Source organism: Podarcis erhardii (assembly GCF_964252035.2).
Source record: "Podarcis erhardii genome assembly, chromosome: 7".
NCBI classification, from domain to species: Eukaryota; Metazoa; Chordata; class Lepidosauria; order Squamata; family Lacertidae; genus Podarcis; species Podarcis erhardii.
In genome coordinates, this window is record NC_138511.1 from 81,066,154 (window position 1) to 81,092,133 (window position 25,980).

The 25,980-nt window shown below is 44.2% G+C and overlaps 1 protein-coding gene and 1 long non-coding RNA gene across 2 annotated transcripts in view; one reads left to right on the forward strand and one right to left on the reverse strand.

The window, feature by feature from the left end:
- The window catches only part of LOC309346271, a 172,220-nt gene that overhangs the window by 41,598 nt on the left and 104,642 nt on the right, over positions 1–25,980 (reverse strand). The window lies entirely within an intron of this gene.
- Positions 1,497–24,807, forward strand: LOC309346073 (phospholipase A2 inhibitor gamma subunit B-like). Its single transcript, XM_081869750.1, has 5 exons — positions 1,497–1,648; positions 4,007–4,129; positions 12,034–12,186; positions 23,670–23,816; positions 24,449–24,807. Exons 1-5 carry the CDS (start codon positions 1,597–1,599, stop codon positions 24,604–24,606), a joined length of 633 nt encoding a protein of 210 aa, XP_081725876.1. The 5' UTR covers positions 1,497–1,596; the 3' UTR covers positions 24,607–24,807.

A 25,980-nucleotide genomic window follows, 5' to 3' on the forward strand; every position in this document is an offset into this window, starting at 1 on the left:
TTTCATCAGCATCACAAGTGAAACAAAAGCAAAGGACATGGAGCTGTGCTTGTGTATATCCAGTCCCAGTAAAAGATAGTCCCTTAAATCTGCAAGCTCCTCTGGACACAGACCTGCAATCCCCCCCCCCACCTGCTCTTAACTCTGTTGTTGTTTAGTTGTGTCTGACTCTTTGTGACCCCCTGGACCAGAGCACCCCAGGCACTCCTGTCATCCACTGCCTCCCACAGTTTGGTCAAACTCATGCTGGTAGCTTCGAGAACACTATCCAACCATCTCGTCCTCTGTTGTCCCCTTCTCCTTGTGCCCTAAATCTTTCCCAGCATCAGGGTCTTTTCCAGGGAGTCTTCTCTTCTCATGAGGTGGCCAAAGTATTGGAGCCTCAGCTTCACGATCTGTCCTTCCAGTGAGAACTCAGGGCTGATTTCTTCAGAATGGATAGGTTTGATCTTTTTACAGTCCATGGGACTCTCTTAACTCCAACCAACTTATTTTAAAGAGCAAGTGGACCAATTCTGTACCCCAAACAAGTGCATTTAATGGGACAGAGGACATCTAGATCATGAGTCACTGTGCATTTTATTACTGTACAACAAAGGAAACTGGACAGACACTTGTCTCCCCTTACCAAAAATTAATAAGTTTGTGATTCTGACTATCAGAGAAATCTGGCAAATTTGTCTGGACTTCTGGAAATCTAATCCAATTTCACTGCTGAGCTTTGAATTCTGGAGTCACCTGATGGGGCTTCACTTCCTGGGTGGTGAAATTGAGGGTGCCACAGGTTAAAGGGGGGGCATGTCATTTGAGCTCTTGGAGGGGGGGAGATTGATTTACCCCAAATGCAACTGCATTTAATGGGAGTGAGGGGATCCGAGTCACCGTGCATTTTATTACTGTACCACAAGGGAAACTGTGGACAGACATGTGTCCCCCTTTCAAAGAAGTTCATGCTGTCAGAGAAAATTCCTTGGCTTCCAGAAACCTAATCCAATTTCAGTGCTGTAACCTGATGGGACTCATTTCCCCACATCCAGGATGGTGAAATTGACGCTGGCACAGATTAGGAGGGACGTGTCCTTGGAGTTATTGGAAGGGGGAAGAGATTCAATTGGTTTTCAACACTGTGCTTTAAATTATAGTATAGCATGATTAGAATTCTAAAAATTTGTGACACTGTCCTGAACCCATTGTTCCTGGGTGCTGTCAAAGTGATTCTTGCAATCTTCTATAAATTCCTCCAACTAAGCCTCAGTTCCTTGCTTGGCCCAGTGCTAACCTAATCCAATTTCAGTGCTGTAACCTGATGGGACTCATTTCCCCACATCCAGGGTTGAGAAATTGAGGCTGGAACAGATAAGGAGGGACGTGTCCTTGGATTTCTGGGAAAGGGGAAGAGATTTAATTAGTTTTCAACACTGTGCTTTACATTATAGTATAGCATGATCAGAATTCTAAAAATTTGTGACACTGTCCTGAACCCATTGTTCCTGGGTGCTGGCAAAGTGCTCCTTGCAATCCTCTACAAATTCCTCCAACTAAGCTTTAGTTCCTTGCTTATTCTCGAACTCCTTCTTGGCTCTTCAGCTCTCTAGAATGATGAAGACACTCCTGATCTCCTGCCTCCTCTTGACCCTTCTGAGTCCAGGTGAGCAGAACCACAGCTGCTGGGCTGTTCATCCTGTTTCCAGCAAGGAACTAAGTGGGGTGTCAGCCATTAAAGCAGGAGAAGAAAGGAACAAGGACTTGTGCTTCCTTTGAAAGGGAGAGGAATAAAGCATATGGTCAAGGTACAAGGGATTCTCAATCATAGATAGTTTCTGTAATGGTTGTAAGGGGGTTACTTGTGCGTAAATTGCCTTCAGTTTAGTTAGATTGCTTGGCCAACCATGCTTAGGCTGACAGTTTGCCCTCCGTGACCTGCTAGTCACTTGCAGAATCCGTCAGTGGGTGTTTCTTGAACCTCTTCCAACATAAGAGCTGGTTGACGCCAAGTCTCCTGCTACTTTCCCTGCGCGGAACTCGTCTACGCATGTAAGGGGAAGGCAGGGGCGTGCCAGCGCTCTCTCCACTAGTCTCTGGTGAAGGGTCTTGGAGACCTGTCTCCAATTCCTCCATCTCCCTCTCTTCTCTACTGGTGTTACGCTGAATTCCTTCTCCCCTGCTGGTCCCCTCTCCAGCATCGCTCTGGAGCCCTGCCTCCGCCTCTCGCTCTGATGTCAGTTCCCTGACAGTTTCTTCCCAATGTTTATATTTGTTTTTATTTAACCAAATCCATACTGAGAGGTGCAGTATCCCCAAGTCCATTGGGGGAGCAATGGGGGCAGTCGCCCACTCTTGGGTAAACCAGAATCCTAGGTTTCATCTACAACAAAGAGTATGTTTCTTGAACTTCTTTCCTGTTTGCTTACCTCATCGTCCACTCAAATTCTGCCCCTTCCTCCTGAAACTTTGTTCTCAATATTAAATCTTTATTTTACCAAATGCATACAGAGGTGTGGCATCCCCAAGTACATTGGGGGAGCAAAAGAGGCAGTAGTTCACTCTTCAATAAACCAGAATCCTAGCATTTTTTAGGACTGAAGTTGTTGAGGTTTTTTCAGGATTTTACCCCAGGAAAATAAACTGCCACAGGGGCCGGATTAAACCGACCACTGGGGCCCCTGAAATGGACTTTGGCCATGCCTGATTTAAAGCAAAGAGTAAGTTGCTTACATTTGTAGAAACTTATGATAAGATAGGAGACAATGTATAGGCACAAATTTTCTCATATTTCGGAGCGGAATTATCCTGCCCCCACCCCATGCAATCTTTTAGTTTGCTGGTATTACACACCACCCCAATCTCTGAGTGGAGTCAGGTTCCAGGGGTATCAGATGTGCTTACCAGAGTCTGTCATGTTTGCTGGTGCTGATGGGAGTTGTAGTACAACAACTTCAGGAGGGTTAAAGGTTACCCCACATCTTCTCTACTGGTCCTCTCCCTCAGACTGCAGGAGTCATCTTCAACAATCATTCTCTGGTCTATGCAAGGCCCACCCCTATTCACAGAGTTTAAGAACTACAGAAGGAATATATACTAGTTTCGAGAAACTAGTATTCAAATAGTGCTTCCAATGTTGCAGAAAAAATATATCAATTGAGGATGGTAACCATGTATTTATCTAGTTCACTTTTGAAGCTATCCAAGTCTCAAGCAGTACATGTGAAAAGGATCTAGGAGTCTTGGTTGACCACAAACTTGACATGAGCCAACAGTGTGATTCGGCAGCTAAAAAAGCCAATCCAATTCTGGGCTGCATCAATAGGAGTATAGCATCTAGATCAAGGGAAGTAATAGTGCCACTGTATTCTGCTCTGGTCAGACCTCACCTGTGTCCAGTTCTGGGCACCACAGTTCAAGAAGGACACTGACAAACTGGAACGTGTCCAGAGGAGGGCAACCAAAATGGTCAAAGGCCTGGAAACGATGCCTTATGAGGAACGGCTAAGGGAGCTGGGCATGTTTAGCCTGGAGAAGAGAAGGTTAAGGGGTGATATGATAGCCATGTTCAAATATATTAAAGGATGTCACATAGAGGAGGGAGAAAGGTTGTTTTCTGCTGCTCCAGAGAAGCGGACACGGAGCAATGGTTCCAAACTACAAGAAAGAAGATTCCACCTAAACATTAGAAAGAACTTCCTGACAGTAAGAGCTGTTCGACAGTTGAATTTGCTGGCAAGGAGTGTGGTGGAGTCTCCTTCTTTGGAGGTCTTTAAGCAGAGGCTTGACAACCATATGTCAGGAGTGCTCTGATGGTGTTTCCTGCTTGGCAGGGGGTTGGACTCGATGGCCCTTGTGGTCTCTTCCAACTCTATGATTCTATGATTCTAAGTTGGTGGCCTTTGCTGACTCTTGTAAGATGGAGTTTGTAGTAGAAAGTGTTGTGTTCATGTACCTTGACGCAGACCTATTCTTCCTACACAGTTACTAAAGATTTCTAAACCCATTTTTCCCCTGTCTACAGTGGCATCTCTGACATGTGAGTCTTGTTTCAATGAAGGAAAATATTGCAGAAATTCCACCACTGAGGAGTGTGACGAGTCCAGTGATCAGTCCTGCATGTCTGCCCTTGGAGTTGGCAAACTGTGTAAGTGAAGAGAACTTTCAGCCTCTTTGATCACCAAAACGTAAACCCCCTGACTCACTTTCTAAGGCCATATCTTAGCCACAAGCCACAGAACATGACTTTTAATAAAGTAGTATTTTAGCCTCTGCATTGCCTGTAGGAGCAAGGAAGAAATTCAAGTCAGTTCATATTTAAAGGTGCGTTTACTCAACTGGCAGAGCAAAACAAAGCCATCCTTCAGAATCTGCCCTTCTCCCATTTTTGCAATCCAGTTGTCCAAATCAGTAGACAAATGCACATACTAGGGTAAAGTGTGCATATAAGAACCTAAACCAAGTCAATCAACAGTCACCTAATTCATAAGAAGAGCTAAAAATAAAGATAGAAAAGATGGATATAAGTAACAGCAACAAAACAAGCCAAACAATACCCCAACGCAAGTGTCGGTTCAGCAGCCTCAGCTTTTTTAGTTGGAGTCAGTCTATCAGGTTCCCATCTCCCAGGCCAAGTGAAAAATGACCTGCAAGAGAGAGAGCTAGTCCGCCAGGATTCACAGCCAAGATGGTCAACAAATATCCCCCCGCCCTCCCCCCACCCCCATGGGGAAAACCATGACTGCTTAAATCAGCATGACCCTGCAGATAGGGCCTAAGAGTAAAAATTACATTCACACTAAATGTTGATGGGGTTGGGGGGAGAGTTGGAAACTGATATGAAAATGTGGAGAAATGAACTTAAAATAAGAAACCAAGAGAAACTGATACTGACATATTGCCCCTTCCTAATTGCCTGTGGTACATGCTCCCTTTATGAGCTCCAGCATCGACTCTCATTGGTCCACTTACAGGGAGGATTTACTTTAAATCAGTAAAAACAGTCAGTAAAACTTGATTTAAAACTTTTTTTTACATAAAAACTCATTCTTGCTGGTATAATCCTAATCTTTACAACTAGATGAAGGTTTCGTTTTTGGAATAATAAATTTTCAGAGTAGTTTTTAAAGTTATATCAAAAATTACTGATTTGGTTATACTATTAGAAAAACATTGACAGATAATTATAAATTTTTTGTGAGGTTTAATAAATTAACTGTTTATATTTGGACTTCTTTTCTGCTGTATTTTATTGGAAGGAGAAAAAATAATCCTTTCATTAATAGCAATTTAAATAATTTATTTAACTAAAACAATAACATTATAGCATATGTATCCATGTTTGTTAACTGATGTGATTAAACGATTTTTTAAGAAAAACCTTAGAGGGAGTTATAGCACACATGAAAAGCTTAAAACAAATCCTTATTTCCTGATGAGGATAGTCTTTGGACTATAATATAACTTAAATAGAAAACTATCTTGGGGGGGGGGGTGAATCCTCCAAAAGCATTTTTAAAAAAACATAATTTAAATTTAAAAAATTTAAAAAAACTAAAAAATCTGATTTAAATAAAAAAACCTAATTTAAATTTAAAAATCTTATTATTTTGATTTTTAAAATTGATTTTTATCCACTCTGTCATCCACCATGGCAGCCACAAAACTTATTTCATTCATTAATTGCTTCCCATTAAGCCTCCTGAACTGATCCCACTCAATAAGGAGAAGGGTGGTAGAAACCTCTGGACAGCCAAAGGTTCTCCTGTCCTGACACATTCAACAAATAGATAAAACTGGAGAACTCTCTTTCCGCTCCAAGCAGGGCCTGCTCAACACAATTGGATACCTGAGTCAAACCATGAAATGTTCCCCACCCCGCAGACCCGGAAGAAAGGGTGACTGAACATTAGGCCTGGGCGATTTATTGATATATCGCCCCAGGACCGGTATGAGGGGCAGACCGTGATGACAGCTTCACTCAGCAGTAAGTTGTTGGGGAAACCCCTCCGATCCTGAGTCCCTCTGCCTCCAGCACCCAGCATGCTGAGGAAAAACCTTAGAGGGAGTTATAGCACACATGAAAAGCTTAAAACAAATCCTTATTTCCTGATGAGGATAGTCTTTGGACTATAATATAACTTAAATAGAAAACTATCTTGGGGGGGGGGTGAATCCTCCAAAAGCATTTTAAAAAAAACATAATTTAAATTTTAAAAATTTAAAAAATTTAAAAAATCTGATTTAAATAAAAAAACCTAATTTAAATTTAAAAATCTTATTATTTTGATTTTTTAAATTGATTTTTATCCACTCTGTCAGCCACAAAACCTATTTCATTGATGAATTCCTTCCCATGAAACCTCCTGAACTGGTCCCACTCAATAAGGAGAAGGGTGGTAGAAACTTCTGGACAGCCGAAGGTTCTCCATTCCTGACTCACATTCAACAAATAGATAAAACTGGACAAATCTCTTTCTGCTCCAAGCAGGGCCTGCTCAACACAATTGGATACCTGAGTCAAACCATGAAATGTTCCCCACCCCGCAGACCCGGAAGAAAGGGTGACTGAAGATTAGGCCTGGGCGATTTATTGATATATCACCCCAGGACCGGTATGAAGGGCAGACTGTGATGACAGCTTCACTCAGCAGTAAATCGGTGGGGGAAACCCTGCCTATTCTGAGTCCCTCTGCCTCCAGCAACCAGCACGCTGAGGAAAAACTAAACAAGCTGCAGCCTGGAGCTGGAGGCAGAGGGACTCAGGAGGGGTGGCAGTTTCATCAACGATGTGAAATCATCATCGTGGTCTGTCCCATATACTTGCACTGGGAGAAAAAAGCTGCATGGACAAGGCTTATACATCTTGTTCCTCCCTCCCTCCCTCCCTCCCTCCCTCCTTAAACTGCTTGGGTTAAGAGCACACCGCTGCCCTCGCCTCAGCCAAGCAGTTTTGTGGAAACCCCAACCTGCCACTGGCTCACATGAGCAAGTAGTGGGGCGGGGGCTCTGTTAAATTGCTCCCCCTCCCTAGCTGCAAGAGCCCCACCCCCGCTCCTGCTTGCACACAAGTAGAAGCGGAATCTCAGCTGCTAAGCAGGGGAACTGCGAGCCATGTCACCCTTTCCTGTCGAGGGGGCACGGCTGCCCACCTCTCAATGGAGAAGTTTGAAGGAGCCCCCACCTTGCGTGAGTCGACAGTGATGTGCAGGCTCCGGGCGGAGACAGCCTTGGCTGCCACCTGGCTGCCTTTTTCAGCACAGGAGAAAAGATGGAGCCCACTCTGCCAGTCAAAGGCTGCCAGGCAGTGCAGGCAGCCCTGCAAGGGATAATTAGGGTGGCTTTGCAGCCTGCGCTTTGCAAATGACCACTCCACAAGGAAAGAGGCAGTGTGCCTGCATGGGCACCAGTGAGGCGGAGGGAGCCTCAGAAAGGAGCTCCAAGGTGATATTTGATAAAATGTATAGAACTTAAGATAAGGTATTTTGGAACTGTAAGGAGAAGGAAGGGAATTTCTTTCAAATGTGGTGGATGTGTCCTAAGATTAAAGTCTACTGGGATATGATATATAAAATACTTTTAGTAAAAAAAACCAGAGGCTTTCTTATTAGCAATCATAGGTGAAGAAATTCCCCCAAAAAAGACATAAATATATTTATGTATGCTACCATAGCAGAAAGTGTTACAATATGGATGCAATGCAGCTGCAAAGTGCTAGCTTGAAAAGTAAACATGATGGGAATGTTGGGACTGCCTGTGGGAAACAGAGGGACAGTCAATTCACAGTGCGAAGCACCGGAATTAGCTCAGAGTGTAATTTGAGCTCTTCCATTTATTCCTGTCCAGGAAGTGCAGGAAGTGCTTGTCTCTACACTGCTGGAGCTTGAAGAGAGCGGTCACATTTTTTTTGTAATGCTGCAAAGACAGAAATAAAGGCATGTAAATACGTTTCTGCCTATCTCTTTCCCCTGCCAGGGAGCAGGAAAGAGGGGGGGTGTTCTTCTCACATTTGAGAAGAATCGCCTATCGAGACCTCGCCTAGATCTTGCTGGGGAATGCAGCCAGGGAGGTCAACAGGGAATCATGCCAGGTGCCTGGGAGAGTTGCCAGTTTCTACTGATAAAGGCTTGATTTCCGACATCTGGTAGCACGGAGCCGATGGCATCGAAACATGAAAGCAGCTAAAGAGGTTGATGGATCGTATTCATCCTCTGCAAGGAGATAAATGAGTTTGTGGTAGCGTGAGGATGGAGGCTACAATGAACGGCTGAACACCGAAGCAGACGTTTTTGCTGATAAGCAAGGAGCAACGGAACCCCAAGGTATGCTGATTTATGGGCTAAAAGAGTGAACGCAGATTGATTCTTCTCTGGTTCACAAAAGCTGGTTTTTTTGGATAGAAAAACACTGTGAGAGAGCCACATTCTTCGCATTCTTGGGACTGATAACGGTTTGCTTCAAACCTGGAATGTCCAGTTGCTAAGCAATGAGACATCAGTCTTTTCAGCTACTTTGGAGATAGTTAGCTTGAAAAGAAAGTGGAAAGTTACTAGCCAACACGGCTGACAGTGTTAGAGGCTGGAAAAACACTGGGAAAACAGCGTTTGTTTTGTCTGCTATCTCACTGCTCTTGGAGGGACTTCCAAAGCAGCCTGCATTTAGCTGCCAGGTGCAAAGACTAAACAGCCAGCTATTGGAATTTACAGGCTCGAGAGTGAGAGCTGAGGCTTGAGATTGAGATGGCTTTGTTCTCTCAGAAGCTCCGAAAAGCTTGTGAAGCTGGAGTGAGAAGCAAGAGCCGAAGGTTGACTACCCCAGAAGGGGAGAGCCAAGATGACGCTGGCCAAATTCCTGAAAGCTTATGGAAAGCTGAGGAGAGCTTTGACCCCAAAAGTGGGAGTGAAGGAACTGTTGCTGCTGTTGCTGTTGATGTTCCTGTTCTTGCTGCAATGGATGTTGCTGACAGGGGGAGTGAGGCTCAGAGTTATAGCGCCCCCACTGCCATTGCAAGGAAAGAGCAAGCTGAAGCTCTGAACATTGTTTGTTGTTACAATTGTGGACAGACTGGGCATCTTCAGGGGAATTGTAAGAAGCCACGTCAACAGAAAGGAGCTAAGAGGAGCTCTGCAAAGCCTGAGGTGTCAGGCAAAAGTCGTACCAAGTCCTAGATGAAACCTGCAAAGGCATTGCAGTCAACAAAAGCCGCATTTTCAACAGAAAACACTTTTGTTTTGGACACTGGAGCGACGCAACACATGACGTCGCGCCGAGGACTGTTTTCAACGTTTAAGAAGCAAAGCTTCACTGTGAAACAGGCCAGTGGCCAGGAGCTGGAAGCGACTGGGTTTGGAACTGTGTATCTTGAAAGTCTGAACTTGACTATTAACAATGTGTATTTGCTCCCTGATTTAAAGTTCAATCTGCTGAGTGTTTCGCAGATCGCAAAGAAAGGACTGACTTTGTCCTATGATAGAGAAAGCTGCAAAATCTTCAAAGATGGAGAGCTGTATCTTTCCGCCAGAGAGAAAGATGGACTGTATTTGTTGACTTTTGATCAAAGTGATTGCATAAATTGTAATGCATCTGAATCTGACATGATTTCTCTTGCAGGTATGGCGAAGGACGTCCAGAAGGCGACCAAAGTTAACAGTGCATTTCAGCGAGTGTATGCTGATGTGATTGGTCCTCTAGCACCATCTAGAGGCAATGCAAGATATTATCTTGTGTGTGTGGATTATTTCACTCATTATGTGTGGATATACATATTGCAGAAACCACAAGAAGCCTTAGAAAGGTTTAAAGAGTTTTGTGACAAGGTTAAAACTGTTCATGATGCTAACATTGATTGTCTTTTCACAGATGAAAAGCCAGTTTTTCTTTTACAGGATTTTCAGGATTTCCTGGATAAGAAAGGCATAAGGCACAAGACTGCTGTTTCTGCAGGAGCATGGAACAAAAGTGTCTGTGTGCAAGTGAACAAAGAATTGCAAAATGGGATGAAGGCGCAATTACTGAGTTCACATTTGCCACATGAGTATTGGGCAGAATCGTTATTGTGTTTTTGTTACTCTTGGTTGAGAAAGGTTTCAAAAGGTTTGGGATGTTCTCCTTTTGAAAAGCTATTTCACAGAAAACCTTCTGTAGCCCATTTTAAGGTTTTTGGGTCTCATGTTTTGACTGAAGCTCCAGGTGGAGTAAAGAATGCCAGAGGCATTTTTGTGGGTTATGAAAAGGGTCTCTACAGAGTAATTTTGTCTGAATCTGGTCAGGTGATTCTCACAAAATTTCTAGAGAGTGCTCCTGAACAGGAGAGAGAAATTGTTCACACATTTCCCACTGAGGACAATTCAGATGATGATGATGATTTTACTGATTACAGTGGTACTGAGAATGACAGTGATAGCTCAAAGAGTTCAGTTGACACAGTCATTGAGAGGAAATCTTACACAATGGCTAGACCTTCACAGGTGGAGGATGAACCACTGTTTACTATTGGAACTGGTTCTCCAAAGAGTCCTGAGACTGAACCAGTGAGCAGAGAGGATCAGCACCTCATACACAGGTCCGAGAGAGTTACAAAGGGTGTACCACCCAAGAGGTATTCAAAAGAGTTTGCTAACTCAGCTGTTGCATGTGTTACTATTGTTGACAACTCAAGACAGGTTGAAGCTGTGTCTAAGTCAGAGACAAAGAAACAACAGGGAGTTGCTAAGCATAACACTACATTCCCTAGCCAAGGTAATGCAGATGCACTCGTTCCTTGGAAGTCAGACAACCAGAAAGGTACACTGGGGAAACCAGTGGCGGGTAGTTCCAAGGATGGAACTGAAACAACAGGGGAGTGTTATATGCATAACAACTGTTTGTTTCTTCTCTGAATCAATCTATTTTCGCAGCACACATTGATTCATATGGGGGAGTATGTTACGATATGGATGCAATGCAGCTGCAAAGTGCTAGCTTGAAAAGTAAACAACATGGGAATGTTGGGACTGCCCGTGGGAAACAGTCAATTCACAGTGTGAAGCACTGGAATTAGCTCAGAGTATAATTTGAGCTCTTCCGTTTATTCCTGTCCAGGAAGTGCAGGAAGTGTTTGTCTCTACACTGCTGGAGCTTGAAGAGAGCAGTAACTTTTTTTGTAATGCTGCAAAGACAGAAATAAAGGCATGTAAATACGTTTTTGTCTATCTCTTTCCCCTGCCAGGGGGCAGGAAAGAGGGGGGGTGTTCTTCTCACGTTTGAGAAGAATCGCCATCGAGACCTCGGCTGGATCTTGCTGGGGAATGCAGCCAGGGAGGTCAACAGGGAATCATGCCGGGTGCCTGGGAGAGTTGCCAGTTTCTACTGATAAAGCCTTGATTTTCGACATCAAGGAGACTTTTAGCCCAGAAATGGAAGCAGCAGGAACTTCCAACGTTGGAAGAATGACAGACAAAGATGATAGAATACGCTGAGCTGGAGAGACTGACAGGGGAAATCCGAAACCAGCACAATGAACTGTTTGAAAAGGACAGGTTATGATTTGATACCTGTCTTTTAAGTATGGAGATAAGGTAAGTAGGGTGATTTAGAGATGTGAAGATAAAAGTGATTGCAGATGAAAGTCAGGGAGGGGGGCGGGAGGAAGTCAAAGCTCAATTTGAGCAAAGATATATATGATGAAGAGATTTTATTTGGTTGTTATAAAGGAAAAAAGAAATTTTAATAAACATTATATTAAAAAAGAAAAAGAAAGGAGCTCCAAGGTCCCTGCCACGAAAAACAGGGACATGGACTGCCGGTATGAGAGTCTCAGTGTCCTGGGTGCTGGAGGCAGAAGTACTCAGGATAGGAGGGGTTTCCACCACCGATTTACTGCTAAGTGAAGCTGTCATCATGGTCTGCCCCTCATACCGAAGGCAGCAACATCAGGCAATGCTTTTCTTGATGGTCAGATCCCCTGCCCCTCTGGATCCTGCCACATAAGATGACCATCAATCCTTTCCTCATGGGTGGGCCAGCCCTATCTCCAGGTCTAGTTATTTCCTTTTTCATTTCTTTCTTTTATAGCACTTTTGGGGTCAAATGTGGTTCTCAAGTCCTGCATCGATACAGAGTTGTGTGATGCAGACTATTCCAGTGCCTCCATAACCTCATCACTGTACATCCACAACAAGATCTCCTGCTGCAAGACAGATATGTGCAACAGAGGACCTCCTGAAAGTAAGTATCATCGTCAGGAAAGATGATCTCACAAAACTCAAGTAATGAGAGAGGTCAAAGAAAGACAAACAAGTTTTGAGCAGTATCCTGATGTCAGGGACTGGCTAGACAAGGAGGAGTGGTGGCAGCCAGTCACTCCAGGAGGCTCCTGAGGGTGACGCTAGGAAAGAAGATTTCAAACCTGATTCAGACTGGTGGGACAGGGAGGAACCATTGACAGAGGGAACGAGCAGGAAAGCATTGGAGCCATAGTATGGGGGTGGCGGGAACTAATAGAACAAAACCCAAAATCACAATAAGATTACCTGAACAACATACAGCATCTATTAGCAAAAATTACAAGGAAGCATCACAGTTTTACCTTAGTCCTAGAAACACCCCTCCCATAATGTTACTCACAGTTCCTCTCCTGCAGCAGCTTCTGGTATTTACTTCCTTTGCTTTCCTCCAAAAAGCTTGAGCTCCTACTCACCATTTTAGCCTTAAAAAAATCCAGTTAAGTAGGTTATGTTGAGAGATGGTTCCTGGCCCCAGGCCACTCAGCAAGTGTCATGGCTACAGTGGAATTTGAACCCTGGTCTCCTAGATTCTTTTTTTTTTTTAAATAATTTTTATTAAAATTTTCCAAATTAAAACAAATTAAATCCAATTTATAAACTTTTTCCAATAACTAGGACTTCCCCTCCCCACCCCCTCATGTGTTCCAAATCTTCCAAATATGCAATTAAATTCAACAAGTTCTTATCCCCAAATTACACTCATCATCAATAACTCAATTTATCCAAGTTCCCATCCCCTAAGGTCGATCTATTCCCTTCCACGAGTTCCCCCCTTTCAAACATAATACAGATGAAAATAACATAAAATTAAGTAATAATTTTACAACCTTTGGATTCCAACTTTCCCCCCCCCCTCCTTCCCTGTTGCGTTCCTCCTATCCCTCCACCTCTAGTATCTTCCTGGAGTTCCCACATTACACTAAACCCACATCCCTCTGTTCCTTTGCCAGTCTTTTTAATTGCGAATATCCAATCATAGAAGGAGTCTATCAAGAAGAGGGACCATTTCTTCTATCCAGATTTTTGTATCCAGGAGTAAAAACTCCAATTTTATTTCCATAAGCTTGTCAAATCTGGATATCCCAAATGTTCCCCTTCCCAGTTCTGTCCAGTTCTTATTGTTTCCTTATTCTTATCAGTCATTCTCCTCCTTTTTATTTCTCTGTTCTCCCACAGAAATGTTCTTTTTCCAAAAGCTTCTAGTATCCCTGCAGAGGCTTGTTGTTCAGGAGCAAAACATTACATCATAGTCCTTTCATTTTTCAACAAATAGTTCCATTGTTTCCTATAGTGTGTAGACCTCTGTAGACAAAATAGTATTCCATTTCTGCAGTTTCCCAGGAGATTAAAAGTTCTGTTCAGCTGTGCAAATTTCCTGTCGAAAACACATGCAGTATCCCTCAACTCCACTAGATGGGTTACAGTAACAAAGTTCCCTTCCAGATCTCCTCCAACAATCCAAATAGCTTGTTAATCCTTATTTGAAACAAATTATATCCAATTTATAGCAGATGTAACCGGCAAAGTCCTCATAACAAAGTCTCTATTTTGTTCTTCCGTTTTGACAGCTCTTTGACAACTGTCAAAACCTCCGTTGCTCTTCTCCAGGCGTTTTCACGAATCGCTCCAGGGATTCCGGGGGGGGGGGTTTGCTTTTTAATATAAATTCCACTTCTCTCCTCCAGCTCATTCTTATAATTTTCCCTCGCGAAGTTGCAAATTCGGCAAGATAAGGTTACTCTCGATCTTAGTTGTTCAGTCCTTTGTTTTGGCTTTTCTACAATTTAGGGGGGGGCTGACTTCCTTTTTTCCACCTCCCCCGTTCGCTCCAGATTTTTAAGATTTATCCCTCTTTTTAGTCCATATTCCAATTACTCACGGGTTCTTCTTTTAGATCCAAATTTTCAATAGAAGAAGTCAGCGCTCTCCGCCGGATGGCATGCGGCTGCGCTCGGCAGGGATAGCAGAGAACTCAAAGCACCACGCTTCTCCCCGGCACCCGATCCGTAGCCTTTAAAAAGGCTCCTTCACGAGTCGGGAGGGCGCTAGCGGTGCCAGCCGAGTCTCCATGTCCACGGCCTCCTCTGGCGGTGGTTTTTAAGGGTCCCCGCATCGCCGGTGCGGTAGGACCCAGCCCCTGCCGAGCAGGCTCCCTCCGGAGCTCGGAGGGAGTCCGCCATTCAGCGATGGCGCCGACCCGGAAGTCCCCTGGTCTCCTAGATTCTTGTCCAGCCCCCTAACCACTACATGTCACTGGCTCATTGGTTTCCCAGAGTTCTAGCCCCCAAACCTAGACCAACCCACTTTCTTTGATGCATTTGCATTTGTAGAGATATTTTTAGTGGGAGAGGCATCTGTCCTTCTTGTGTGGGAGGGAACTGATTTCTTTGAGGTTTGCATTCAGGAAATTGATATCTTCCGGTTATAGCAAATGCTAATAAAGATCTATTAGATGCAATGGACTCCAGTGATGCTTAATTACATATTATAGAGGAACACTAACTCAGAGGAGAAGATGGTGAAATGCAAACAGGGGACACAGAAAGGGCTGAACTCCTCAATGCCTTCTTTGCCTCAGTCTTCTCCGATAAGGAAAACAATGCCCGACCTGAAGAATTTGGAGCAAATGATTCAGCAGAGGAAACACAGCCCAGAATAACTAAGGAGATAGTACAAGAATACTTGGCTAGTTTAGATGTATTCAAGTCTCCAGGGCCAGATGAACTGCATCCAAGAGTATTAAAAGAACTGGCAGATGTGATCTCAGAACCACTGGCAGTCATCTTTGAGAATTCCTGGAGAACAGGCGAAGTCCCAGCAGACTGGAGGAGGGCAAATGTTGTCCCTATTTTCAAAAAGGGGAAAAGAGAGGACCCAAATAATTACCGCCCAGTCAGTCTGACATCAATACCAGGGAAGATTCTGGAGCAGATCATTAAGCAAACAGTCTGTGAGCACCTAGAAAGGAATACTGTGATCACCAATAGTCAGCATGGATTTCTGAAAAATAAGTCATGTCAGACTAACCTGATCTCATTTTTTGACAGAATTACAAGCCTGGTAGATGAAGGGAACGCAGTGGATGTAGCCTGCCTTGATTTCAGCAAGACATTTGACAAGGTGCCCCATGATATTCTTGTAAAGAAGCTGGTAAAATGCGGTCTTGACTATGCTACCACTCAGTGGATTTGTAACTGGCTGACTGACCGAACCCAAAGGGTGCTCATCAATGGTTCCTCTTCATCCTGGAGAAGAGTGACTAGTGGGGTGCCACAGGGTTCTGTCTTGGGCCCGGTCTTATTCAACATCTTTATCATCGACTTGGATGATGGACTCAGGGGCATCCTGATCAAATTTGCAGATGACACCAAACTGGGAGGGGTGGCTAATACCCCAGAGGACAGGATCACACTTCAAAACGACCTTGACAGATTAGAGAACTGGGCCAAAACAAACAAGATGAATTTTAATAGGGAGAAATGTAAAGTATTGCACTTGGGCAAAAAAAATGAGAGGCACAAATACAAGATGTGTGACACCTGGCTTGAGAGCAGTACACGTGAAAAGGATCTAGGAGTCTTGGTTGACCACAAACTTGACATGATCAGTGTGACGCGGCAGCTAAAAAAGCCAATGCAATTCTGGGCTGCATCAATAGGAGTATAGCATCTAGATCAAGGGAAGTAATAGTGCCACTGTATTCTGCTCTGGTCAGACCTCACCTGTGTCCAGTTCTGGGCACCACAGTTCAAGAAGGACACTGACAAACTGGAACGTGTCCAGAGGAGGGCAACCAAAATGGTCAAAGGCCTGGAAACGATGCCTTATGAGGAACGGCTAAGGGAGCTGGGCATGTTTAGCCTGGAGAAGAGGATGTTAAGGGGTGATATGATAGCCATGTTCAAATATATAAAAGGATGTCACATACAGGAGGGAGAAAGGTTGTTTTCTGCTGCTCCAGAGAAGCGGACACAGAGCAATGGTTCCAAACTACAAGAAAGAAGATTAGACCTAAAAATTAGGAAGAACTTCCTGACAGTAAGAGCTGTTCGACAGTTGAATTTGCTGCCAAGGAGTGTGGTGGAGTCTCCTTCTTTGGAGGTCTTTAAGCAGAGGCTTGACAACCATATGTCAGGAGTGCTCTGATGGTGTTTCCTGCTTGGCAGGGAGTTGGAGTCGATGGCCCTTGTGGTCTCTTCCAACTCTATGATTCTATGATTCTATGATTCTAACCCCAAACCTGAAAGCTGCACTCAGCTGGAGCGTGGCTTGGTGAGCTACCATGAATTGCATACAGAGAACCTCAGGTGCAGAGGAAGATAGGAATAACAGCACACCAGGCAGTGCGACTGGTAAGGCAGTATCATTATTATTCTTCTTTCATGATCACTCGTAGCCAAGTAAGATTGTCTTTCATAAACACAGTTTTAACAATGAGTCCGTAAGTGACTGTGGAGGCCAATTCTGGAACCACACGTACTTCCACAGTGGGGACATTGGTTTCTGGGCGGGAGTTGATCATGGTGTGGATTTGCCAAGCATGCCTTCCTCTTAGCACGTTTCTCCCTTACATCCTGAGTTCGAGTGTCTTCAAAGCCCATGACACCTTTGGTAAAGGCTGTTCTCCAATTGAAGTGCTCGCAGGCCAGGGTTTCCCTGTTGTCGGTGTTTAAACTTCATTTTAAAAGATTTGCCTTGAGACAGTCTTTAAACCTCTTTTGTTGACCACCAGCATTACACTTTCCATTTTTAAGTTCAGAATAGAGTAGTTACTTTGGAAGAAGATCATCAGGCATCTGCACAGCATGACCAGTCCAACGAAGATGATGTTGAAGAATCATTGCTTCAACACTGGTGATATTTGCTTCTTCCAGTACACTGATATCAGTTCGCCTGTCTTCCCAAGTGATGTGTAAAAATTTTCAGAGACACCGTTGATGAAATCTTTCGAGGAGTTGGAGATGGTGTTTATAAGTGGTCCATGTTTCACAAGCATACAGTAAGGTTGGTAGTACAATAGCTTTGTAAACAAGCATTTTGGTTTCCCTGTGAATGTCCCGGTCCTCAAACACTCTGCACTTCAATCGACAGAAAGCTGCACTCGCAGAGCTCAGGGATGCTGGATTTTGGCATAAGTGTTAGCCCTTGTGGAAAGATAATTGCCTAGGTAGGAGAAGTGATTGACATTTTCCAACGTTACACCATTGAGTTGGATTTGTGGCGCTGCAGAGGGGTTATTTTGTACTTGTTGGTGCAGTAGTTTTTTTTTTTTTTTTTTGGATGTTGAGCGACAGGCCAAACTTTTCGTAAGCTTTTGGGAAGATATTTAGGATGGTTTGGAGGTCATCCTGTGAGCGTGCACACACTACATTGTCATTAGCATACTGAAGCTCTATGATGGAAGTTACTGTAACCTTACTCTTTGCTTTCAGCCTTCTCAGATTGAAGAACTTTCCATCTGTTCAATATATGATTTCTACTCCAGTGGGGAGTTTTCCTTTGACAAAGTGTAGGATCATGGCAATGAAAATAATGACTAGAGTTGGGGCAATAACACAACCCTGTTTAACACCTGATCCCACTGTGAATGGTTCACTTTGAAAGCCATTGTTATCTGTGATTGTTGCTGTCATATTATCATGGAGGAGTCGGATGATGTTTACAAATTTATCTGGACAGCCAATTCTCAGAAGGACAGTCCATTACGATTTACAGTGTCTAAAGCCTTAGGTCAAAAAATGACATATACGGGGGTTGGTTTTGATCTCTGCATTTTTCTTGAAGCTGTTGAGCAGTGAAAATCATGTCCACTGTCCCCCTAGAAGGCCAAAAACCATTTTAGGATTCAGGTCAGGAACGGTCACCTCGGATATTGTTAAGAGATGGTTTGCTAAGATCCTTGCAAAAATTTTGCCACCTGCAGCTAATAGAGAGGTGCCTCGATAGTTTCCGCAATCAGTTCTGTCACCTTTTTTTAAAAAAAATAAATTGATAATTTTGGCATCCTTAAAGTCTGCTGGGATCTCTTCTCTCTCCCGGATTTTTTTGATGAGCTTGTGAAGTTATTGTGTAAGAATTTGTGAGAGGACCTCAGCAGCTACGGGGGAGTTGCGCTTAAGGAGATGTTGGTAATGTTCTTTCCAGCACAGTGCAATAGCTTCTTTATCTTTTAGACGTGTGATACTATCTGCTGAGCGTAGGGGGCATATGTCATGATTTATTGGCCCATAGATGGTCTTTGTGGCTTGGTTCACAGGCTGCAATAATGGATGTTTTTAGCTTGGTCCGGTGTTCCTCGATGTTTTCAGGGAATTCTGAAAGCAGATGGCCCTTAAGAGTCATTTGGAAGCAATTCCACTTAACGGGTCTTGAAGGGCTTGGGTGTTCATTTTGCGCCTTGTTTTCCTTCCTTGAAGCCTGCGTTAAGGTATAATATTGATAGCCATTGTGGAGCATATTAGTCAGTGATCTGTCCAGCAGTCGTCGGCACTCGTCATAGCTCTGGTAAGGAGCAGATCACGGCAATCTTTAGCACAGACAATAACATAGTCTAAGACAGCGGCAGGCAACCTAAGGACCAAGGGCCGGATGAGGCCCAATCACCTTCTCAATCCGGCCCGTGGACGGTCCAGAAATCAGCGTGTTTTTACGTGAGTAGAATGTGTCCTTTTATTTAAAATGCATCTCTGGGTTATTTGTATGGCCTGCCTGGTGTTTTGACATGAGCAGAATGTATGCCTTTATTTAAAATGCATCTCTGGGTTATTTGTGGGACATAGGAATTCGGTCATATATTTTTTTCAAAATTTAGTCTGGCCCACCAAATGGTCTGAGGGATGGTGGACCAGCCCATGGCTGAAAAAGGTTGCTGACCCCTGGTCTAAGAGGTGCCAATGGTTTGACCGAGGATGCCTCCAGGGAGTTTTAAATTTATTTTTCTGTCAAAAGAGTGTGTTGGTAGTAACAAGGTTGTGCGCTGCACATATCGTCAAAAGTAAGATTCAGTTCTGGTTGCTGTTGCCAATTCCTTCTTTCCCAATAGTCCCAGGCCACCGATTGAAATCTCGCCCAACTCCTGCATTAAAATCACCCAGGAGGATGAGTTTATCTTCCTTAGGCATCTCTGATAGAACGGTATCCAGCTGAGAGTAAAAATTTTCTTTAATGTCTTCATCGGCATCCAGTGTTGGTGCATAAGCGCTTATAAGAGTAGCCTGTTGGTTTTTGGTGTGCTTTATTCGAAGGGTTGAGAGTCACTCATTAATGCCAGTAGGGACTTCTGACAGGAGCTTCACAAGATCATTTTTGATAGCGAAGCCTACTCCATGTATCCGAAGTTCTTCTTCAGATAGACCTTTCCAGAAGAAAGTGTAGTCTCCTTTTTCTTCCTTCAGTTGTCCCTCACCTGCTCTTTGAGTCTCTTGAAGCGCTGCAATAGTGATGTCAAAACATTGCAGCTCTCTTGCAATGATGGCAGTTCTGCATTCAGAACACTCACTATCTGTGTTATCTGACAACGTCTGTATATTCCATGTTCCAAAATTCAATTGTGTTTTACAACCGCTAGGTGGTGACCCCACTGGGCGCAGTCATCCAGTCAGGGGGAAAGGGAGGCAGACTATGTTTAGGGCACCTTTTCTAGCCCCTCCCCCTTTCGAGGGTGAGCAGAGTGGATCCTAAAAAGGGCTGCTCAGTCATGGATACAGCTTCCGAGCTGCTCAACTGCCTCATTCCTTGGGTCAGAGTGACTGAATCAGTATGCATCGCCCATGTGCTGGTTCATGAGTAGGGGCTTCCAGATTTCATGATCCTGCCCCCGTTACCATTTGCCGATTGCCAGGTGACTTTTGCGGTTTGGGTTTGGGATGGGTTTTTGGAAGACACCAGTACGTGAATTTGTTTTTTGTGTGTAGCTTACATGCTGGAGTGACAGCGATTGGGCATCTCTTGGGGACAGGAAGTCTGTATTTAAATCAATTTTAGTATTTGGAGCATCCACTTTCGCATTTGTCACATCTACCTTCTTATTAAGCTGCTCCAAAGATTCATTTATCTTACTTAATGCAAGCGCTAGAGCTTCTTCTGATGACATTCCTCTTGGTTTGGATTGTGTTGGTACAGCCGCAGGTGAGGCAGAAGGACCAGATGCTGACGCTCTTCACTGCCAAGACTTCCCAGATCTTGTTGTTTTGTCTGAGAGTGACGAATCTACTTTTTCTTTCCCATCTGCCATAACACTTAAAAAGTCCAAGGTCTGTCCCACAGTCAAACAGTTTTATCTTACAAGTGGAAAATTCCCCTGATCCAACTCTTGTAACAGTTTCAGAAACTTCCTCTAGGGGGAAACAGTTGCTATCTGTACTTGTATTAATCCAAAATGGCGCCTTTTAAAACACAGCTCGAGCAAGAAAGTTAGTTTCAATTTTCAGTTACTTTTCCTCCTTTTTAAGATCAGAGGGGGACAGCTAAAAACAATGTATCTCTCTTACTCAGCTAGCTGTCAGTGGATGGTCTATTCACAGTCAATGCGCATTTCAAAGTACGGCAGTCTTATTGTCCTATTGGCAGCCTGTTCCCAGGTTCTGAGCGGTGGAATTTCAGCTTCTTTCCCTCTCTCTTGCAGGTATATATCGTCCAAAACTCCCCCCCCCTTCTCCTGCTTCCAAGGGGGGGATTTACTATTTTTTGGTGTTGAAAAATTAGTCCTTTCCGACTGGCTTTCCAAGACTTTAGCTTGCAGCCTCTTTGCTTTGATCTATTTACAAAAGCAGAAGGCAGACTTCCTGTTTATGCCTCCCCGCTTCAGTACCAAATTAAGTCTTTTTTTTTTTCTTTAAAAGTTTCCAATTTGTTCTACTCATGGGTAGTTGCTTTTAGAATCAAATTGTCCACAGGAAAAATTCAGAGCTCTCCGGCAACGGCTGTGCAGCTTCGCTCCATGGAAAAAGCAGTCGATTCACAGCACCGCGCTGCTCACCCCACTTCGCTCCGGAGCGAAAGGACTAATTTTTCAACACCAAAAAATAGTGAATCCCCCCCTCTGCTACCGGCAGGGCACCCTGCGCCAGCTCAGCCCTCTCTGAGACGGCGTTCTTCCTCATCACATAAACGCCCAGTCACATACTGCAGAGCAAGATCCGCTGGATTCATCGATTCCAAAGTTAGACACAAATTGTCATAACTTTTGTCCAGAGAGCTGAGCAAAATATAAACTTTCAGTTCCTCAGTAAAGTTGACTTGCAACAGTCTCAGCTTGTTGAAAACAGAGACCATCTTAGTCACATGCTGTCTGATGCTATCACCAGGATGCAGCTTCAGCTCAAACAAGCTTCTGGTGGTGTGGATCTTTGCCCCAGCTGTGGTCCTGTGGTGCACTCTCTCTAGTGCCTGGTAGGCCTCCTGGGCAGTCTCAAGACCCTCCACCAAAGGTAGCTGTGAGCCCTCCAAACTGAGCACTATAGCTCCTAGGGCTTTCTGGTCTTTCCTCTGTGAGGCATGGGCAGCTGCAACAACCGCTGCTGCAGTTCCAGCTGGAGCTTGCAGTGGGGGCCCTTGGGTCACCTCCCACAGACCCTTGGCTACCAGCCAGACCTTCAGCTTCCTTGACCACTCCTCCCAGTTGCTCCCATTTAATTTTTCAAAAGGGACTGAGAATGACCCCTGGCCATCTGCCATCTTCTCCCCCGGGGCTGAGCCTACTCACGTCACCAGCAGCTCCTCTTGGCACCCGGTCCTGAAGATGAGATCCTCCCCAGCAAGCTTCGCTGCCTCAAACGTTAGGCAGGAGCTCCAGCTGGCTTCTCCCACACACACAGGCACGACGTGGCAACAGCTTCCAAAGCTTGGCTGGTTCCATGACCTGCTGAGATAAGATGGCGCCCGGCACACTTCCCCTGTGCCGATGGACGCCTGTACCGATAGAAAAAACTTGAGCTCTCTTTGCAGCTCCTAGCAGAGATCTGCAGCGGCAGAAAATGTTGCCTTGTGTGTGGATAATAAATCAGACTGTTCGCAGGCTTCTTGCTAATCTCTAACAGCCTTTAATGAGAAGACAAACATCATAAATCAGCCCGGCGAGAGAGCAGGCATTCTTTCCTCTCTCAGCCAAAAACGAAAGGAACTCACACACAAAGATTCCCGTATGTGAACATAACCACGCCTCAGAATGTGAGATTTCACACAGAACTGTTTAACCCTGTAAGTTCTGATTCTCCTCACACAAACATCTGCAATGTGGGCTCCTGCCTTCGCCAACAGAACAGTGCTTTCTAAGAGGATATCTGCATTATTTAATAACATAGTAAAAGAAAAACTGCACATAGAACAAAACCAAAAACCATGTATCAATAACAAGATTACTTGAACAACATGCAGCATTCATGAGCAAAAATTACAAGGGAGCTTCACAGTTTTACCTTAGTCCTAGAAACATTCCTTGTGTGATGTTACTCACAGTCCCTCTCCTGCAGCAGCTTCTGATATTTACATCCCTACTCTTTTGTCCAAAGAGCTTGAGGTGGCATTTCTGGCTCTCCTGCTCACCATTTTAGCCTCAAACACCTGTGTGAAATAAGTCAGGCTAAGGGGCAGTGTCTAGCCCCCAGGTCACCCAGAAAGTGTCATGGCTCAAGTATAGATTTGAACTCTGGTCTCCTCCCACCCTTGTTCCTGATGTAGATGTTCACATTCCCTTGTTCCTGATGTAGACCTTCACTCACCCGTCACTTCTTGGTGGGAGGCGGCACCATTTTGTGGTTCGCCTTAGTATTCCCAACACCCTGCTGTATGTTTTTATTGTAAACACTATAACAACACTAGGACCAAGAATTCTGGGAGTGGTAGTTTCTTAAGGGTGCTGAGAGTTAATTGGGAAACCCCAATTCCCCTCACAGAGCTATGGATTAACAAACAAACCCCACACAATAGTTCTTATTAGCTAACATTTCTTCTTAGGTGAAATCATTCTTTTGCCAAAACTAAGCACATATTTTCCAGAAGTGAGTTTTTAAGGATAAAACTACTAAAAGCTTTATTTCTCTTTCCCACTCTCATGAAGAGGGCCATTTTGTAGATTTTTATCATCATTTGTGTCCATTCGTAGCTACCATTTTATCTCTCAGAATGCCCCCCAATGCTGCTCAGTGCTATGCCAAATTGCTTAAAGTGGTATCCCTGTGCTTGAAATCTATGCTGTGAATGTGGCCCCAGTTAGAAATATCTTGCACCATGCCTTAATGTAGCCCTGGACGAATGGAGCATGGCTGAAGCACACCGCTTGGAGAAGTGTTGGAAGGTGGTACGCATCCATCTTAGAAGGGGAAGCATAATTCCCACCCCTCACATACAGCAAGTTGTGGTTTGCATCTGCAAAAGAAATACATTGACTAATTGCAATGTTGGTGTGGTGTGGTGATTGTTTTCCAGTGCCTGAGAGTGAGACGAGGGAGCTCAATGGGCTGAAGTGCCCGAGTTGCCTCACCATCTTGACAGATGAGTGTGAGGGCAATAAGACCGTCAGCTGCAGAAATGAGGAGGATCAATGCTTCTACGCTGGGGGTCTCGTGAAGTTCGGTGAGTCTTGTATGATGGAGTGCAGCTAGGGCCCCATCTTTGAGGAAGTATCATGCTACTTTGAGCAGTCATGGCTTCCCTAAAAGACGCTAGGATACTTTGTTTATTAAGGGTGCTGAAAGTTATTAGGAGATCCACGTTGCCCTCACAGACTGTCTGGGATGGGCAAGAGCCCAAGGAGGAGGGATGTGTGGACAGGGAGGTGGGAGGAGGAGAATACAGGGAAGGGCTAGTGATTTCTGGGGTTCTTGCCTGGAACCCTGCACCAGTTTATTCCATTTTTTCCCCAGCAGAACCTTAAATGCCTATTCAGATAGGGACATGCTCTATTCCCTTTTGCTGTTCATTCGATTGAGTTTTAAATGTTTTAATGATTTTAACTGCTTTTATTGCTAATGTAAATATTTCTTGTAAACCCGTAGCAGTTTTTACTGCAAGCAAGCGGTATATAGATTTTGGTAAATAAAAATACATCTTAAAATTTGCACTTTAAATTGGAGGGGTCAGGATGAAGACCCACAGGCCCAGGAGCCAAAGGCATTCCTCTAGGACTCTCTCTCTTTCTCTGGCGCTTCTGTTTGAGGGAGAGGGTTTTGGATTTCAAAAATATGTATGTGGTTTTTTTCCAACAGGGGAAACCACACTGACGGGTGCTCTCCGAGGCTGTGCAACAGCTAGTATGTGTGACTACGGTCAGGGGATGCTGGTGACTTATCTTAAATCATTGGGATATGAGATCACTCAATTAGAGTGCACTGAAGCAACGGACAATGATGCCAATGAGCTGTAGCTGAGGGAAGGCAAACCTCCACCGCCCAAAAGAACCCACCATTTATGGAAATTGGCGGCCTAGTGGTTGAAGCAGGGGTGGTCTCAGCCTGAGGACTCCCAGGCTTTCTTTCCAGAAGTCTAGAAGCTCCTCTTCAAAGACAGGCTGTATTTGACTTTCATGTGCAAATGAAGTCATTGAATCATGTCCAAAATAAATATATATGGCAAATAATGTGTGTTGTATCATTTATCCAAATGCAACATTTCCTGGGGGAAATAATAGTGCTTGGAGATGGGAGCTAGATTTCAGGTTTCAAATCCCTGGCCAGCCTTCCATGTCAAATTTTTATTGTGTCCACTTTGGGCTCCCTTGTTGTCAGGAGTAGTGCATCCCATTTCACCACAGCAGCCATGCTCCGTAACCCCCACCAAAGCATCCCTTTCAACTTTGAGGCAATCAAGATTTGTGCTAATGTTAGATTTCCCTCAAGCTTCAACTGGCACAGCTTCCATCAGCCTGCTGAACCAGTCCAGCTATTCCAGAACCCTGTTGTCCCAATGGCCAGCAAGATGCCTGTGCAAAGCCCCAAAAGCAGGACTGGACAGCAACACCAGTTGTCCCCATCCCGTCCCCCCGCTTGTGATTCCCACCAACTGACATTCACAGGAATACTGTCTCCAACACTTGAGGAAGAACATGGCCAACTTGGTTAGTAGGCATTGTTAGCCTTATCCTCCATTATTTTCTTCTAATCCTCAATCAAACACATCCACATTGCTGCCCATCTTTACTTCCTGAGAGCAAATTCCAGAGTTTAACTATCTGCTATTTCAAGCAGCACTTTCTTCCATCTTTCTCAGATCTTCCAACATTCACTGCCATTGGCTGCCCACAAATTCTAGTGTTATGAAAAAGGAATAAAGGCTTCCTATGAATTGAAGGCTGACTAAACCTCAGATGTGTAGGGAGCTACAAGAATTGCCCCAATCAAAGGATCTCACTGCTTGAGGTGTAGCATAAGGGACTGCATACTCCTCAAGGCACCTTGGGCTCACATTGCTCAGGGATCTGTGGAAATAAACTTAAGCACCTTGAATGTGACCTGGAAGAAAATTGGCACCCAGTGCCACTATCTCAGCAAAAGAGGGACACATGGCCAGAAATTTTTTTGAAAGTGGCATTATCTGGGGAAGGGCCTCAGCTGTAGAAACCTCTCCTCCTTTACCTTTGCCATCTCTGCAAATAATAATAATAATAATAATAATAATAATAATAATAATAATTTAATAATAAATATATTATTTATACTCCGCCCATCTGGCTGGGTTTCCCCAGCCACTCTGGGTGGCTTCCAGCAGAATATTAAAATCCAGTTCTAAGGCTTTCACCATT

Excerpts from the sequence above, each read along its gene's own strand:
- LOC309346073 (XM_081869750.1), top strand. The coding sequence starts at position 1,597 with ATGATGAAGACACTCCTGATCTCCTGCCTCCTCTTGACCCTTCTGAGT. Across the intron at positions 4,130-12,033 it reads CCTTGGAGTTGGCAAACTGT|CACTTTTGGGGTCAAATGTG; the intron begins GTAAGTGAAGAG and ends TTTCTTTTATAG. Across the intron at positions 12,187-23,669 it reads CAACAGAGGACCTCCTGAAA|TGCCTGAGAGTGAGACGAGG; the intron begins GTAAGTATCATC and ends ATTGTTTTCCAG.